We start from the raw sequence: 15,242 nt of genomic DNA on the forward strand, positions 1-15,242 counted from the left end.
AAAGGCAGAGACTTTTACCCTGAAAACTTTGCCTAGGGCTATGTCGTCTCGAAGGGTTGCCTATACTACTTAGACATACTCTATTGTGGGAAGAAAGTTAAACAAGATTTGACATATGTTTGATTTTAGGGATTTATAGTACATTTTACTGGAAGCATCTGTCTACATAGGAAACAACTCATTCCAGTTTATTGGTAAAGTCAACTACATTCCATTACTATGGATCCTATACTGATAAAGTATATCAGTCTAGGACAGTATGGCCTCCCAGAATGGTAAGATTAAGGAAATCGTGCCTTTCATCAAAAGTTGATGCTTTATTTCTCTCTTGGTTTTTATTTTATGTTTTATTATTTTTTTAAAAGATTTATTTATTTATTTAGTCATGAGAGACACGCAAAGAGAGGCAGAGACATAGGCAGAGTGAGAAGTAGGCTCTATGCAGGGAACCCGATGTGGGACTTGATCCCGGGACCCCGGGATCACACCCTGAGCACAAGGCAGATGCTCAACTGCTGAGCCACCCAGGCGTCTGTTTATGTTTTATTCTGTTCAAAATTTAGTTATTGCTATGATTTCATAACAGCATATGAAAACTATATTGTAGCTTTATACTATCAATAGAAAAGAAAAAGAAAAATCTATCCTTTTGTCACACTTAATTTTATCCTACCCTCTTGCTCCAAAACTTTAGACCTCAAGAATACAGTGCTAGAATATGTTCAAATCCAGTTTCTATCTTTAGTGGTGATGAGCAAAACAAAGATGATTTTCCTTAATATGATTTGTTTAAATGATTAAATTTCCTAATTAGGCATCTTTTTCTTTAGTACACATCTGTAGAAGTAAGAGATTTATCTTGGTGGCAGAAGAAAAGGAAATTTTTCATAGATAAATCCACAAAGTGGATCACATAGAGAATTGAAAGTCATCGGTATATGTGAAGTCAGATAAAGATTGCTAGAATAGGAGTCAGATAAAGATTGCTAGAATAGGAGTCAACAGGGGTGCCTGGGTGGTTTAGTCGGTTAAGTATCCAACTCTTGGTTTCCGCTCAGGTCATCATCTCATGGGTCAAGGGATCGAGCCCCACTTTGGGCTCCCTACTCAGTGCTCAGTGGGGAGAAGGGGAAGGTCTGCTTGAATAGTCTGTCTCTCTCTGCTGCCCCTCCTCCCCAACTTGGGCATGAGCTCTCTCTCTAAAATAAATCTTTGGAGAAAAAAAAAGAGTAGCAGTCAACAGACTTTATGTTCCTTTTTTTTTTTTTTTTTGACTTTATGTTCTATGCACAGTTTTAGCACTAGTTAGCTCTGTGACTTTGGGCAAGTCATTTAATCTCCCTCACCTGGTTCTCAGTGTTCTCATCTGTAATTTGAGGGTATGGAATGAAGTGATTTCTGATGTCCTGGTTCTAAAGTCCATAATTCCAAAGTACCAAACAAGGAAAATAGACTGACTTTCTGCACCTCATCACGAGACTTGTTCCACATTAGACCTGAACGTGCAGGGTTAATTATGTAAAAATAGAAATGTATAGTCTGTATTCCCAGGTAGACTAGAATTGTCAGATTATGTTATATGCTTATAACTAATTTTTTTTATGTTTAAATATAAGAGGCTCTGTTGCTTTTATTTTAAATTTTATTTAAAAAATTTGAGAGAGAGCACGGGGAGAAGAGCAGAAGGGGTGGGAGAGAGGCAAGTAGACTCTGTGCTGAGTACAGTTTATAAGTTTGTTTTTAGAATGAGAGAGTGTGTGATGGCCCCTGTCCTGTCCACCTCGAGAGAGAGGGAAAGAGAATCTTGAGCAGTCTCCACACCTAGCATGGAGCCGGACACAGGGCTCCATCTCACAACCCTAAGATCCCTGAGCCAAAATCAAGTCAGATGCTTAACCAGCTGAGCCACCCAGTTGCGTGAGGCTTGGTTGCTTTTTTTTTTTTTGTTTTTTTTTTTTTTGCTTGGTTGCTTTTAAAAGAAAAATTATTATTTTTTAAAGATTTATTTATTTATTTATTTATTTATTTATTTATTTATTTATTCATGAGAGGCACACAGAGAAAGGGCAGAGACATAGGCAGAGGGAGAAGCAGGCTCCTGGTGGGGAGCCCAATGTGGGACTTGATCCCAGGACCCCAGGATCATGCCCCGAGCCAAAGGCAGACACTCAACCACTGAGCCACCTAGGTGTCCCTAAAAGAAAAATTATTACCACAAATGGCACAACCTATACAAATGAAAGAGACCCAAAATTATTTGGGTCTCAGGATATCCTGTGTTGGAGTTTCTGCTTCCTAACTCCAACTTGGAAATAGAAATATGTGTGTATTGGTGGAGTTAGTGGTGAGTGGGGAGGATGGGGACAGTAGTGTGGATGAATATGGATAGTATTTTTAAAAGCAAAATATTAAATAATTCTTTAGTCTGTGGAGCTTGCATGGCTAGACTGATTGGATTTTGCCATAAACGCCTATAGAATTGACAAACCCTGTAATTCAAACTCAGAATACCTAGATCCAAACTTCTTGCTCTCTGAGTATCATTTAAGCTTTGTAAGTTTCCCTGTGTGTATGTATTTTCCATCAGAAAAGAAGGGATTAAAAATCTCAAAAGGAGTATTTAATTTTTAGAATTCTTATTAATTGAGGTCATATTTGTGAAAGTGCTATGAAAACAAAAATTACAGCAAAATAAAAGTTATTTTTAGTGAACAGACAGCTGTACAGTTCTGTTTGTTCCCTGTAGACCTTGATTATATGTATCAGTGGAGTAGATGATGACATTTGAAACCAGTAAATAATTCACAAGCCTGTTTCAAATACAGATTAGCTGTCAATCATCCATACACATGGACTAGTATGAATAACTTAGAACTACAAATTTTGTTAGGCATCTACTATGTGCCAAGCAATCTTTTAGGCCTGTTTAGAATTTTTTAAAATATAAAAGAAAGGTGCTAACCTCAGGGATTTTAATTCTGTTTGGAGTGTATCTTGTTTTCCAGCCTGAGGATCTCTTACACATCCTTAGAGACCCAGTTTGAGAAACTTCCCCCACCCATCCAGGTAAACTAGTTGTTCTTAAACCTCTTCCTACCCCATTGGGCATAAATGACATGTTTAGATTTTTCCCAGCAGACTGGAGTGCCCTGAAGGTAGGACTGGCTTCTTTTCTTCATTTATATCTATCTTCAAGGCTCCAGAGCAGTGCCTGGTACATGGTGGACCCAGCTTGGTAAATTTTGATTGAATGACTGATAGTCAAATTGGAGACCTAAGATGCAAGTATCAGGAAAGCCAACTAATACTACAAGGCAGTATATTGATAACAGCAGGTGACAGTGAATGTTGCACATACTGGGCCTAGAGTTCAAATGAGGTCTAGATATGACTAGGATAAATGAACTATGGAACTTGCAGATGGAGAATTTTAAACATAGTAATAAAAAGTATCTTTCTTGGGATCCCTGGGTGGTGCAGCAGTTTGGCGCCTGCCTTTGGCCCAGGGTGTGATCCTGGAGACCCGGGATCGAATCCCACGTCAGGCTCCCGGTGCATGGAGCCTGCTTCTCCCTCTGCCTGTGTCTCTGCTTCTCTCTCTCTGTGTGTGACTATTCATAAAAAAAAAAAAAAAAAAGTATCTTTCTTTGGGTGGGGTTATATAATTTTGTAAAGGACAAATTTCCTTTTCTAATTGTTTAGGGCTTTAAAAAAATTAGTAGTTGTGTGCTGAAGGAAGTTAATTTACCGGAAGTTTACAAAATGAATTTCCTATGGATAACTAGTTGTAGATAGTTTGTAATTAGAATTTTTTTCTCCTGCTATTTCTCTCCTTGAATAGAGGTTCTTTTTTTTTTTTTTTTTTGAATAGGGGTTCTCTAATTGACAGTGAAATGACCAGTGGTTAGAAATCAAAGGGAGAAAAGGCTGTCAGCTACTAAATGTGACTTGAGTCTAGAGAATGTGTTTTACTATTATTGGACTAGCCTTAGTCCAATAAGGCTAAGTGTAGCAATCAGATTCTTTAATGGCCTAAGGAGAACTTTTATTTTTACACACTATTTTTTTAAATATTTTATTTATTTATTTATTTTATTTTATTTTATTTTATTTTTTTTATTTTTTAATTTTTTTATTTTTTTTTATTTATTTATTTTAGAGAGAGAGAGAGAGTATAAGTGGGAGAGAGAGAGAGAGAGAGAGAGAGAGAAGGAGCAGGGGGAGGGGCAGAGAGATGGGGAGAAGCAGACTCCCTGATGAGCAGGGAGCCTGTTGTATGGATTGGATGACGTAGGGATTGGTTGTAGGGCTTAATCTTTGGACTCCAGGGCACTTAAACTGACTGAGCCACCCAGGCACCCCCAGACTATTCTTTTAAAAGTTGAATGTATTGAGAATCAAACCTTGAACTATATTTGACCCAAGCTGAAAGGAAAGAAAAAATCCGTTGTGTGTGGCAAATAAAATACTGGTCTGGATCTAAACAAATCAACATTAATATGATTTTTGTTTCTATTCAAGTTACTGTGTGCCAATTTTATAATAACAGACTTTCTCTATGACTCTCTGCCCTTATTATTCTAAAAGTCACTTCTATTGTACACGTCTTCTGAATTATTAAATTTCCCAAATAACTGTAATCCAAGGAGCCTTTTATCAGTAGCACTGAAAAGACAAATGCCAATTCATAAGGAGTTCTCTGTGAACTCCCTGATCTTTATGTTAGTGTTAGGCTGTTAATGGATTTATCTCTTAGAGATTCATTTTGCTATTTGTAGGTCTCAGAAAAAAAAAAAGAAATTTCTTGAAAAAATAGTTAAATCTTGTTCTGAAATGCACATATTAGTAGTAGTGTTAAAGCCATGGAGCTGATTCTTTAGTTCTTCCTGGTATATATCCACAATAGCATATGGTAAACTAATAAATTGGGAATGGTACATTATATGATTGAGTCTTTGGGTTGAGTTTTTCTTTTAAGTTTGATTTAGAGAGAGAAAGTGGCTATTCCTCGAGTATATACTGTGATGGAGGTAGAAAACAACCCAGAATTGTGCACGGTGAGTAGAGGGGATGTAAACATTTCCCCCCCAAAAAAATAGACAACATGCATGATATTAAGAGAATATTATAAAATCTTTGAATTTGGAATGGGTAGAGTAGTAAGGGATAAAGGTGGGGAGGTAGGACTGATAGATTAAGACATTAGAATTTCAGGGGCACCTGGGTGGCTTAGTGTTTGAGCGTCTGCCTTTGGCTTGGGTCATGATCCTGGGGTCCTGGGATCAAGTTGCAAATTGGGCTCCCTGCAGGGAGCCTGCTTCTCCCTCTGCCTGTGTCTCTGCTTCTCTGTGTCTCTCATGAATGAATAAATAAAATCTTAAAAAAAAAAAAGTAGTTAAGAAAAAAGACATTACAATTTCAGCAAATATGTTTATCTTTACTCTCCCTGGAAATTTGGGAATGAGTGAGCTGTTTAGCTGTGTCTGTACATCTAGGAGAGGACAGACAGTTTTCTTTTGTTGTTATTTTGCTTGAGGGACCATCTGGTAGAAGGTACAACCAAAGGAGTCCTTTTATGACGTTTTCTTGGAGGCTCAAGGAGTTGAAAGATATTGGAATGAGAATGATAGACTGGGTCCTGTGTGCATGTGTTGACAATAACTTCGAGATAGCTGTGGGACTGGAGGTTTTTTTGGGAGGGGTAGAGGGAGCTTCTGGAGGAAAGATACAGGGGCTATATTGGGCAACAGTGGAATGAGGCAGAGTATATGGGGGGAGTTAGGCAGTAGGAAGGCAACTGACCATTTTTGAGGGCTTGCTATGTGCTTGGTACCGCCCTAATGTACATTCAGTTATTTAATCCTAACAAGAGGTCTGAAATGCAGATATTTTCCCCATTTTATACATGAAGAACTGGAGGCACAAAATGGTTCTGTTATTTACTCATAGCACAGCCCTTAGTAGGTAGACTGGTATTTTTTTTTTAAGATTTTATTTATTTATTCATGAGAGACAGAGAGAGAGAGAGGCAGAGACACAGGCAGAGGGAGAAGCAGGCTTCATGCAGTGGGACTCGCTCCTGGGACCCCAGAATCACGCCTTGGGCTGAAGGCAGACACTCAACCACTGAGCTATCCAAGCATCCTGGTAGACTGATATTTGAACTTGAATCTGTCTCTGAATCCAGAGCCAATTTTCTTTCTCATTGTGCTGTTGAAAGGAGTTGCAACAGGGAGACTGGTGCATGGGTGGGTGTCACATGTTTTCTTAGTCCTCCCTGGGCTGGGGGTGCTGTAGGATAAGGGTCTAGTCTTGAGTCAGATAGGCTGGCTTTGTGAAAATCCTGGCTCTGGCACTTTTTACCTTTATGATCTTGAGTGGATTACCTAACCTTTGTGAGCTTTAGCAACCTCATCTATGTGATAGGGTTAACCATCCAAACAAACGTCCTAGAGTTCCTTGGAAGTTAAAATGAAAGAATGCCTGCAGCTTTAACACATATTACTCCCTTTCACTTCTTTCTATCTCTGGGTTGTAATATAGGTCTACATAGGTCTCCTTGGTATGGAGTTGGGTCATATTCCGCCCCACCCCTTTTTTTTGAAGAAGGCTATATTTTGTTTCTTTTACTTGTAAGGACCCATATTAATTAAAAACAATCTGCCAAGGGAGTCTTTGGTTTTTCCCTCCTACCTAACCAAGAATTGTGTGAAATTTCTAAGAGTTTTTGTCCCTCCGCTCTCTTCCTATCTGGATTCCTTGGGACTGACATCATAGACGTGGAGGAGTCTCTGACCTTTGAAAATTCTTGACAGTCTTGAATGTTGTGGTTTTCCAGTGAGTTTTGGGAGGAGTAAGAGGGGACTTGGGCACAGCTGTAGTGCATGTGGGACTGGGAGGAGGTATAGTGTGAGAATGTGGATGCTGGGGGATGTAGTAGATGAGAAAATGTAGGGTCAATGGTTTTTCAGACACTTTAACATAACTTCTCTATAATCAGTATTTAATTTTGAGTCACTTTTCTCTGTTACTAAGTAGTTGGGCACACAGAGCATGCAGACTGTAATGTTAGTCTGGGTTAAACAACGTTTAGGAAGAGAAATCTGTTGCAAATAAGATCTTTAACAATCTGAAGCCAGTGTCTTTCAGTTGAGCCACTGTTTTAGATCTGCCTGTTTACAACACTGATTATCTGATTATCAGCAGTACTGGTGTGTGTATGCGTGTGTGTTTGCACGTGCATGCACATGTCCACATGTATGCATACCATGGGGTACTGTACAAATACGGTTTAGTTTATCTGAACACAAACTGAGTACCTACCAGGCGCTTAGGTATTAGGGATACAGGGTGAACAAGACAAGATTCCTGCCCTCAAATTGCTCCTGGTTTAGTGGGGAGACAAACATATAAATAAACACAAATACTCAGTAGTGTGATAAATAACATTATGGAAGTAGAATGCCAGGTGCAGCAGCAAGGAGGAAGTGGGCAGTTTACGTTTGGAAGCCGAGAAAGTTTTGCAAGTGAGATAGTACTGCAGTTAACCTTATAGGAGAGAGAAGAATTCACCCGCTAGACCACAAGTCCTCCCAAGCAGCGGGAACAGCATGGACAAAGGAACTGAAGTATAAGCACATGGGATACTTGGAGAACTACCTGGAGGGGAAGGGGAATGGTGGCAGGTGAATGAGGCCAGAGGGTTAGGTAGAGCCCAATTGTGAAGGGATTTTATGCTTTAGTCATTGAAGAATTTAGAGCAGCGAGCTATACCTATTTGCATTTCAGATTGATCAGCCTCTACCAGCAACCAATGGCTGGAGAGAGGAAAAGGGAGAGATTAAGAAGCTGTTCCCTGGAGTCCAGGTTATCAAAGCCTGAGAGAGAATAAAAGAGTTGTAGTTTATGGAGAGTGTGCTATGGATTTGGGAAATTTTAAAGGGAAAATTAGTAGAACTTCATAAAAGATTATTTGTGAATGAGGATAAGATAAGAGAGAAGTCCAGGGTGGCTCCCAGGCTTTTGTGACTTGGATATTAGGGGAGATGATGGTACCATTTGCTAGAATAGGCAATACTGGAAGAGGAGTAGTTTGAAAGGAGGAAGGACAGAGATTGAGCTCATGTATTTTATGTGTTGAGTTTGAAGTGTTATGTGGGATTCCCAGATAAGCTGGAGAGTTTGGGACTCCAAATACATTGAAGTTATCAGGGGCATGAATGAAACTTCTCATGGAGATGATCTAAATTGAAAATATGGAAGGCCTGAGGTAGAACCTTGGTGCACTAACCTTTTTAGGAAGAGGAGTCCACAAAGGTGACAAGATGCAGAGCCAGAGAGGCAGGAAGAGTGATCAGTATCACATGCTACAAAGAGATCACTTTAGATAAGCAGTAAGGATAATTGTGATATTATTGTAAGTCAGTGTCATTCTCCTTCAGTAGAAGCACATTTTGGTAGGTTAGGACTGCATCTAAGGCAAGAAAATAGCATCAGTGAATGTGGTTGATTTTAGGGAGTTTTGCGAGGTGGGGAGAAGAGAAGCTGGCGGGGTAGGGACTGGGGAGGAAACCTGAAAGAACTCCTCTTGCTTCATAATGTTTTCTGTGAAGTTGGAGGCAAGTCATATGTCAGGAGTGAGGGAGGTGATAAGGATCGGATAGGAGAGTGGTGGAGGTGTGGGAGAGTGGCTGACAAGATTGGTTGACTTGAACCAGAGGCAAACAGAAGACAAGTATTTCCTTGAAAGTAATGAGACTGAATACCATTTATTTGTAGTTGGGATGCTCTGTATGGTTATGTGATCTGATCTTGCTTACTAGCCCCAGGTAGTAACAGAGAAGTTGAATGTGGGAGCCACCCAGGTTGGGCTGATGAAATAGAAGAATAGCAGAACTAAGTTTTTACTAGAAAATAAGTGGTCAGTCATTGGTTTCATACTCAGTTGGCAAGAAGGGACAAAGTGGCATCTATCCATTTTTTCTCTGTCGTCACTGCTGTCATCCTAGTCCAGCTCACTATTATGTCTTTGCAATAATTTCCCAACCAATCTTCCCTAAATCTACTTGTGTTCCTTCCACACTCTTCTTATTACAGCCAGGGAGATCTTTTTTTTTTTTTTTTTTTTTTTTTATTTATGATAGTCACAGAGAGAGAGATAGAGAGGCAGAGACACAGGCTGAGGAAGAAGCAGGCTCCATGCACCGGGAGCCTGATGTGGGATTCGATCCCGGGTCTCCAGGATCGCGCCCTGGGCCAAAGGCAGGCGCCAAACCGTTGCGCCACCCAGGGATCCCAGCCAGGGAGATCTTTTAATACTTCAAATCTGGTCATGTCCTGCCCCTACTTACAACTGATCAATGGCTTTTCATTACTTTTAGGATAAAATCTCAATGTTTAACAGGGTCCATTAGGCCTCCTCTTAACCCTTACTCTGTACCATTTTCACCTCTATGTTTCTTCCTGCCACAGAACATTGATAGATGTTTCCTCTGCTTAAGCATTCTTCGTTTCCCAGTTTGTCCCTGTAATTCCTATCACTTCCTTGGGAAAGCTTTTTCTGACTTCCTATAGGAGATAACACCCATCTCTGCAGCATTTCTTTCTTTCTTTCTCTCTCCTTTTTTTTTTTTTTTTTTAAAGATTTTATTTATTTGAGAGTGAGAGAGAGCATGAGAGGGGTGAGGGGCAGAGGGAAAAGCAGGCCGCCCACTGAGCAGGGAGCCCAATGTGGGTCTTGATCCCCAGACTCCAGGATCATGACTTGAGCCGAAGGCAGGCGCAGAGGCACCTAGGCGCCCCTCCAGCATTTCTTTATTACAATTTTCAGTGAAATTTTGTGGGTTTTTTTCTCCACTGGAATCTTTGTGAGGATAAAGATTGTGTCTGTCTAGTTCACTTTTGTTTCTTTTTTTTTTTTTTTTTTTTTTTCACTTTTGTTTCTAATGCTAATCATAGTGTACCTAACACATAGTAGGCATTCCATGATTTTTGTTGAATTAGTGAATAAGGTGGTTAAGGAATTGGCTGTCTTAGTCTGAGGTGAGGAGATCTTGAGATAAGAGAGCAGGCTTAGTAGTAGAGAAGGAAAGCTGGAAGGAGGTGAGATTGTAGCCAAAGTAAGATTTCTGATGTTGAAAAAAGAAAGGTGGAGCAGTTTTAGGAGATGGCAGGACCCAGGAATGAGGTGCTGGAGTAGAGATGAAGGTCTTTGCAGTTGATGAGATTTAAAAACTCTTACAGCAGAAACATTGGATGGATTATGTAGGTGGCTGTTGAAATTGCTGAGGAAAATGGTAGGATTTAAAGTGAGAGTGATAGAAGGCAGGTGTCTAAGTCTTTAATAAATATGAGAGATAAGCACAGCCCTTTCCTATGTGGAAGAATTCAGTGAGTAAGGATCAGTGCTGGGGGATCACTGGGTGGCTCAGCGGTTTGGCGCCTGCCTTTGGCCCAGGGCACGATCCTGGAGTCCCAGGATCGAGTCCCACGTTGGGCTCCTGGGATACAGCTTGTTTTTCCCTCCTCCTGTGTCTCTGCCTCTCTCTATATATAAAATAAATAAATAAATACATGAATGAATAAATAAACTAAAAAAAAAAAAAAGAATCAGTGCTGTTTGGGGGTCCGGTAATGTCCTAGTGCCTTGGGAGGCAGTGTGGGCAGTCGAACGTGTGTCCAAAATATCTGGGTTCAGACTTTGGACAACCCACCTGATTTTTCAAGCCTATTTGTTCCTCTATTTGTAAACACAGTTTTATGTGAAGAAATGCTTTCTCTAATTCTTTTTTATGAAAATGCCATCATTCCTGGGAGCAGATTTTATTGTTCTGGAGAAAAGAACAGAGGCTGTTAGGTGGAAGTTACAGTTACAGAGGTAGAAGTTACAGAGGTGTTGGAACTTACAGAAGTTACAGAGGTGGGCTGGTCATTTAGTTTTGGAAAAGTGTTTTCTAACTCTTAGAGCTGTCCAACAATAAGAGGGACATCGTGGCAAAGGAATGAGTTTTCCAACAAAACTTGTATCCATGTAGAGACTGGGTGATTTCTCTGTCAGAGATGTAATAGAAAGATTTCTACATGAGGGCAAGCATTGGATTAAGTAATCACTAACATCTCATCCAGTTGGAGGATTGGAGAGTTTTGACCTAATTGAGGTTTGTCTAAACACCATTCAATCAACAGATGTTTGAGTGCCTCCTCTGTTTTGTTTGAAAGTTCGAAAGCCAGTATTTTCTTTTTTTCCTTCCTGTGTGCTGAGACAGAGCCAAGGACGTGCGTCTTAGTCCATGTTGTGGATATTTCCCATTTGGAATTTGAGAAGCTCAAGCCAGATGTTGGTGGTGATGTAACAAAAGCTACTGTCCTCATCTGTTGGATGGGGTTAGGGTGGAGTCTGTGGTCTCTACCTGGAAGCATCAAATATAAGAATGTGCTTCCAAGAAGTTTGGTTTAGTGCTTTTTTGAATTTCTTAGCAAGTCATTCTAGATCATGCTGGATCTCTAAATTACTTCTCGAAAATAATTTTTGGAAAGAATGACCTACTATGTTGGCAAATGAGATCTATGATGCTGTGACATTGGTGGTTCTTACAGGCTTTCTCCGTCACAGGAGCCTATGTCTGGCTGCAAAATTGCCTACATGCCTATGGCTTAATCAACTCTTCTCTCTTCTGCTGAGCATCTTTTTGCTGATTGCTATTTGTGTGCTTACCCTGTATCTCCCACAGTCTGTCAGTTATTAAAATGGCTTTACTAAGTTCCTTTGCATATTTTTTTTTTTAAAGAGAGAGGATTGAAATTCATTTTGCAGCTATGCTCTTGGTTTTGGATTAGTCATGCTTTCAAGTTATTTGGGCTGCAACCATCTCTTGTGACCTCTAAGTAACTAAAATGGGCTTGGAGAAGAAATTCTTGTCTGTATTAGGGGAGGGAGAAACCATTCATTTATGAATTCTGAAGGAATTTAATTCTTGTATAAGATGTAAGGAACTAATTTATTTTATAATCTAACATTTTGAATTTGAGGTATGCTAGGCCAAAAGTTCCTTATGTTATCGGCTGCCTTTTCTGACAATTGTGGAAGAATGGGAGGAAATTAGACATTGACAATGCATCAACTAAACTAAATGTCAGGATCATGGTTTATGAGGCTATAGAGAACTGGAGAGTTTCATTTTTTAAACCTGGAAAGGACCTTAAAGGCCATCGAATCCATTGAATTCAGTCTGCAACTGAAACCCTGTAAGTAATTTGACCAGGGTGGTTAAGACCAGGGTAGACTCTTAGAAATAGAGAGGTGATAGGAAGTATGAAGGATCCTGGACTTTCTCATCTGCCAAGTTAAGCCAAAAATTTGGTAGTGGCTGATGTGGAGGTTCACTTAATCATTTAATCATTTACTCATCAGGCATTTATTGACTGCTACAATATTGTAGGTGCCGTGTTAGATGCTAGTTGTTGGGGCTATGAATAGGAATAAAACATGTCCCTATACTCAAGTTAGTGACTTACTGGTTTTATGATCCACAAATCATTGCTGTTTATTTGCCTTAATATTTCTAAGGAATGCAGAAAATCAGGATCCAATCATACCACTAAACAAGTTTTGTCCTGGGGCTGGGGGATGTTTGAAGAAAAGGTATCTGAGTCACCCTTAGACTTAAGATTGTTTAGGAGGAGATGTTTCTGCAGTGCGTCACCAGAGTCACCTTTTTTACCTTTGAGAATTCTACTTTTGGCCTTCTCTAAAAGGCAAGGAATTGGTGGGTGTGGTAGGGCAGGTGTGTTAGGGTTATTTTAGCAGCAAGCCCTCTTCTCCAGAGAACTGTAAACCTGTCTAATGTGGCAGAATTTGGTTAGAGATCGTTCTTTACTCTGCTACTGCTTCCTCAGCTGGAACTGCTAACTTTAGAGGAATGTGGATTGGTGCCAGGCTATCAAGTCAGGGACAGAGTTTTTGCCAAAGTCAAGTCTGAAAGAGATCTTTTTCAGGTGAACTTATTTGGCTCGTTTGTCCATGGTGGATATTTGGCTCATTTGTCCATGGTGGAGAAAGGCATGTTTCCTGGATTCATGAAATTAGTGGACAAAAATGGACTTTTGTGTACCTTTGAGATCTCCCCTCTGCTTTGTGTAATAGCTTATTTTATTGTGAGTAGTTTTAGCTATCAGCTTGCTCCTTCTACATCCTCAGCTAGCCTCAGAACACTAGTCAGCTCTAAAGTTATTCAGTGTATAGTATTCTTTGTTCGTTTATCCATTCATTCAGCAAATATTTACTGAGGGCCTCTATGCCATGCACTGTGCACGTATCAAGTGATACATGCTGAGGACACATTAGTGAATAAGACACACAAGCACTCGGCTTTCAAGAAACTTACATATTAGAGGAGGAGGGTAGACAGTAACGTACTAAAATAATTTCAGTTTATATCAAGTGCCAGGAAGGAAATAAAACAAGGTGGAGAGTTCTTCCGGGTGGTTAGTCTGCTGCTTTCTTCCATTAATTTCGATAAGCAAACTGATGGATGGAAATGGAATACTCTAGAAAGGTAGAAGAAAAGCATTATTCAGAATGACATTAAGTTTTGTGATTAATTTAGAAGAATTTAATGAGGAATTAGGAAACTAAAGGTTGCACTTTATAATAAATTCAGCTGAAATAAATGAGCCGGAATAGTTTCTCCATTTGGTTAGGAAGCTGCAGAAATTGGGCTATGATCATCCTATTTCAGTATAATTTGAGCCTTATGTATTTATTTCCTCCTCAGGTAGAGGCCTGAATTTGGATCTATGTCCTCCCTACCTCAGCTGCCTGAAAGTACTTAATGATCACATGACCCTGGACATGGATGCTGTCCTGTCAGATTTTGTCCGTTCCACAGGTGCAGAGCCTGGGCTGGCCCGAGATCTCCTGGAAGGTAAGGAGTCACGAGGGGGAAAATGAGAAGAGAGAAAGTCAATGCCATGTTTATTGTTAAGATGACTTGGAACAATTAAGGTGATCAGAAAAATACTTTGTTTATGACAGACCTTACGTTTAAATTGCTTCTAATAATCTGCCTGTGTATGACTTAACATAATTTTAAAGTGCAAAATTCCCTTTTCACCTTGAAAAGTTAAATTCACTGTGAATTTATGCTTAGGTAGGGATCCCTGGGTGGCGCAGCGGTTTGGCGCCTGCCTTTGGCCCAGGGCACGATCCTGGAGACCCGGGATTGAATCCCACATCAGACTCCCGGTGCGTGGAGCCTGCTTCTCCCTCTGCCTGTGTCTCTGCCTCTCTCTCTCTCTGTGACTATCATAAATAAATAAAAAAAGCAGTGCTCTTAAAAAAAAATTATGCTTAGGTAATGCAAGTGAAATTTTATATAAATCCACTAAAAGCATAATTCTAGATGTGTAAGTCTTCCTCTTTATATATAAACAGCTTTGGGATTTTTGTATTTGGGATCATTTGTGGTTTTGTTTCTTGCCTTCCCTAATTTGGGGTGATTCCATGTAGAGTGAATTAAGTTAATATTTTTATTTTGCTGCCCTGTTTATTTCTATCTGTATGTACACGTAAGTGTGAACATTCTAGATTTTAAGGTCCTTAAGGCTTGGAATTGTGTCAGTAGGATTCTTTGTTTGGAGTCATAATTAACAGATGTTTTTTGATGATGGAACTATATAATGACAAAACTGAGGAGAAAGGGGCAAGTTCTTAGCATATATTCTAATGTTTTAGATCGTCATCGCTTAGCAAAGTATGACAGTTTGACATTTGCTTCCACCTTTAGGAAATGGAAGATCTGGGTTTAAACTCCAGTTTGCTAATTCAGTGTGACTCTGCCCTTGACTGACATTTTTTATCTCCTACTATCTTCTTATTCTTCAGCCTGGCCCAACTTGTCACCTTTCCCTGGTCACGTTAAGTTGTTTTCTAAGTCAGCAGTGTCCCTTCCTCCATTTTTCTTTAGAAATTCTCCTCATCCTTCTGGATTCAGCTCAAATGCTTCTTCTTCCTCTTGTACTCTTGTAACATGTGTTCAATATGTGTAAGGTACTTGAGATAGATACATTGTTTTATTCTTACAATCACTCTGCAATATAGGTTTTATTATCCCACTTTTATGATTTTAAAAAACTGAAGTTCAGAGAAGTTAAGTGGAATTTGAACATAGGCAATCTGTTTTCAGAGGCTGGCTTTTAACAATTATGTTACAATTAATATTTGTTTAATCTGTCTCACACACTTC

General features: G+C 39.6%; 1 protein-coding gene across 1 annotated transcript in view; it reads left to right on the plus strand.

Annotated features, from left to right (window-relative positions):
• Nucleotides 1-15,242, plus strand: part of OTUD7B (OTU deubiquitinase 7B) — a 57,451-nt gene that overhangs the window by 17,758 nt on the left and 24,451 nt on the right. The window contains exon 2 of the mRNA XM_041754643.1: nucleotides 13,773-13,922. Within this exon, the coding sequence (XP_041610577.1) occupies nucleotides 13,838-13,922 (85 nt within the window). The 5' untranslated portion in view covers nucleotides 13,773-13,837. The remainder of the gene's footprint in view (nucleotides 1-13,772; nucleotides 13,923-15,242) is intronic.

The sequence above is a fragment of the Vulpes lagopus genome, chromosome 5, assembly GCF_018345385.1.
Source record: "Vulpes lagopus strain Blue_001 chromosome 5, ASM1834538v1, whole genome shotgun sequence".
Classification (NCBI taxonomy): Eukaryota; Metazoa; Chordata; class Mammalia; order Carnivora; family Canidae; genus Vulpes; species Vulpes lagopus.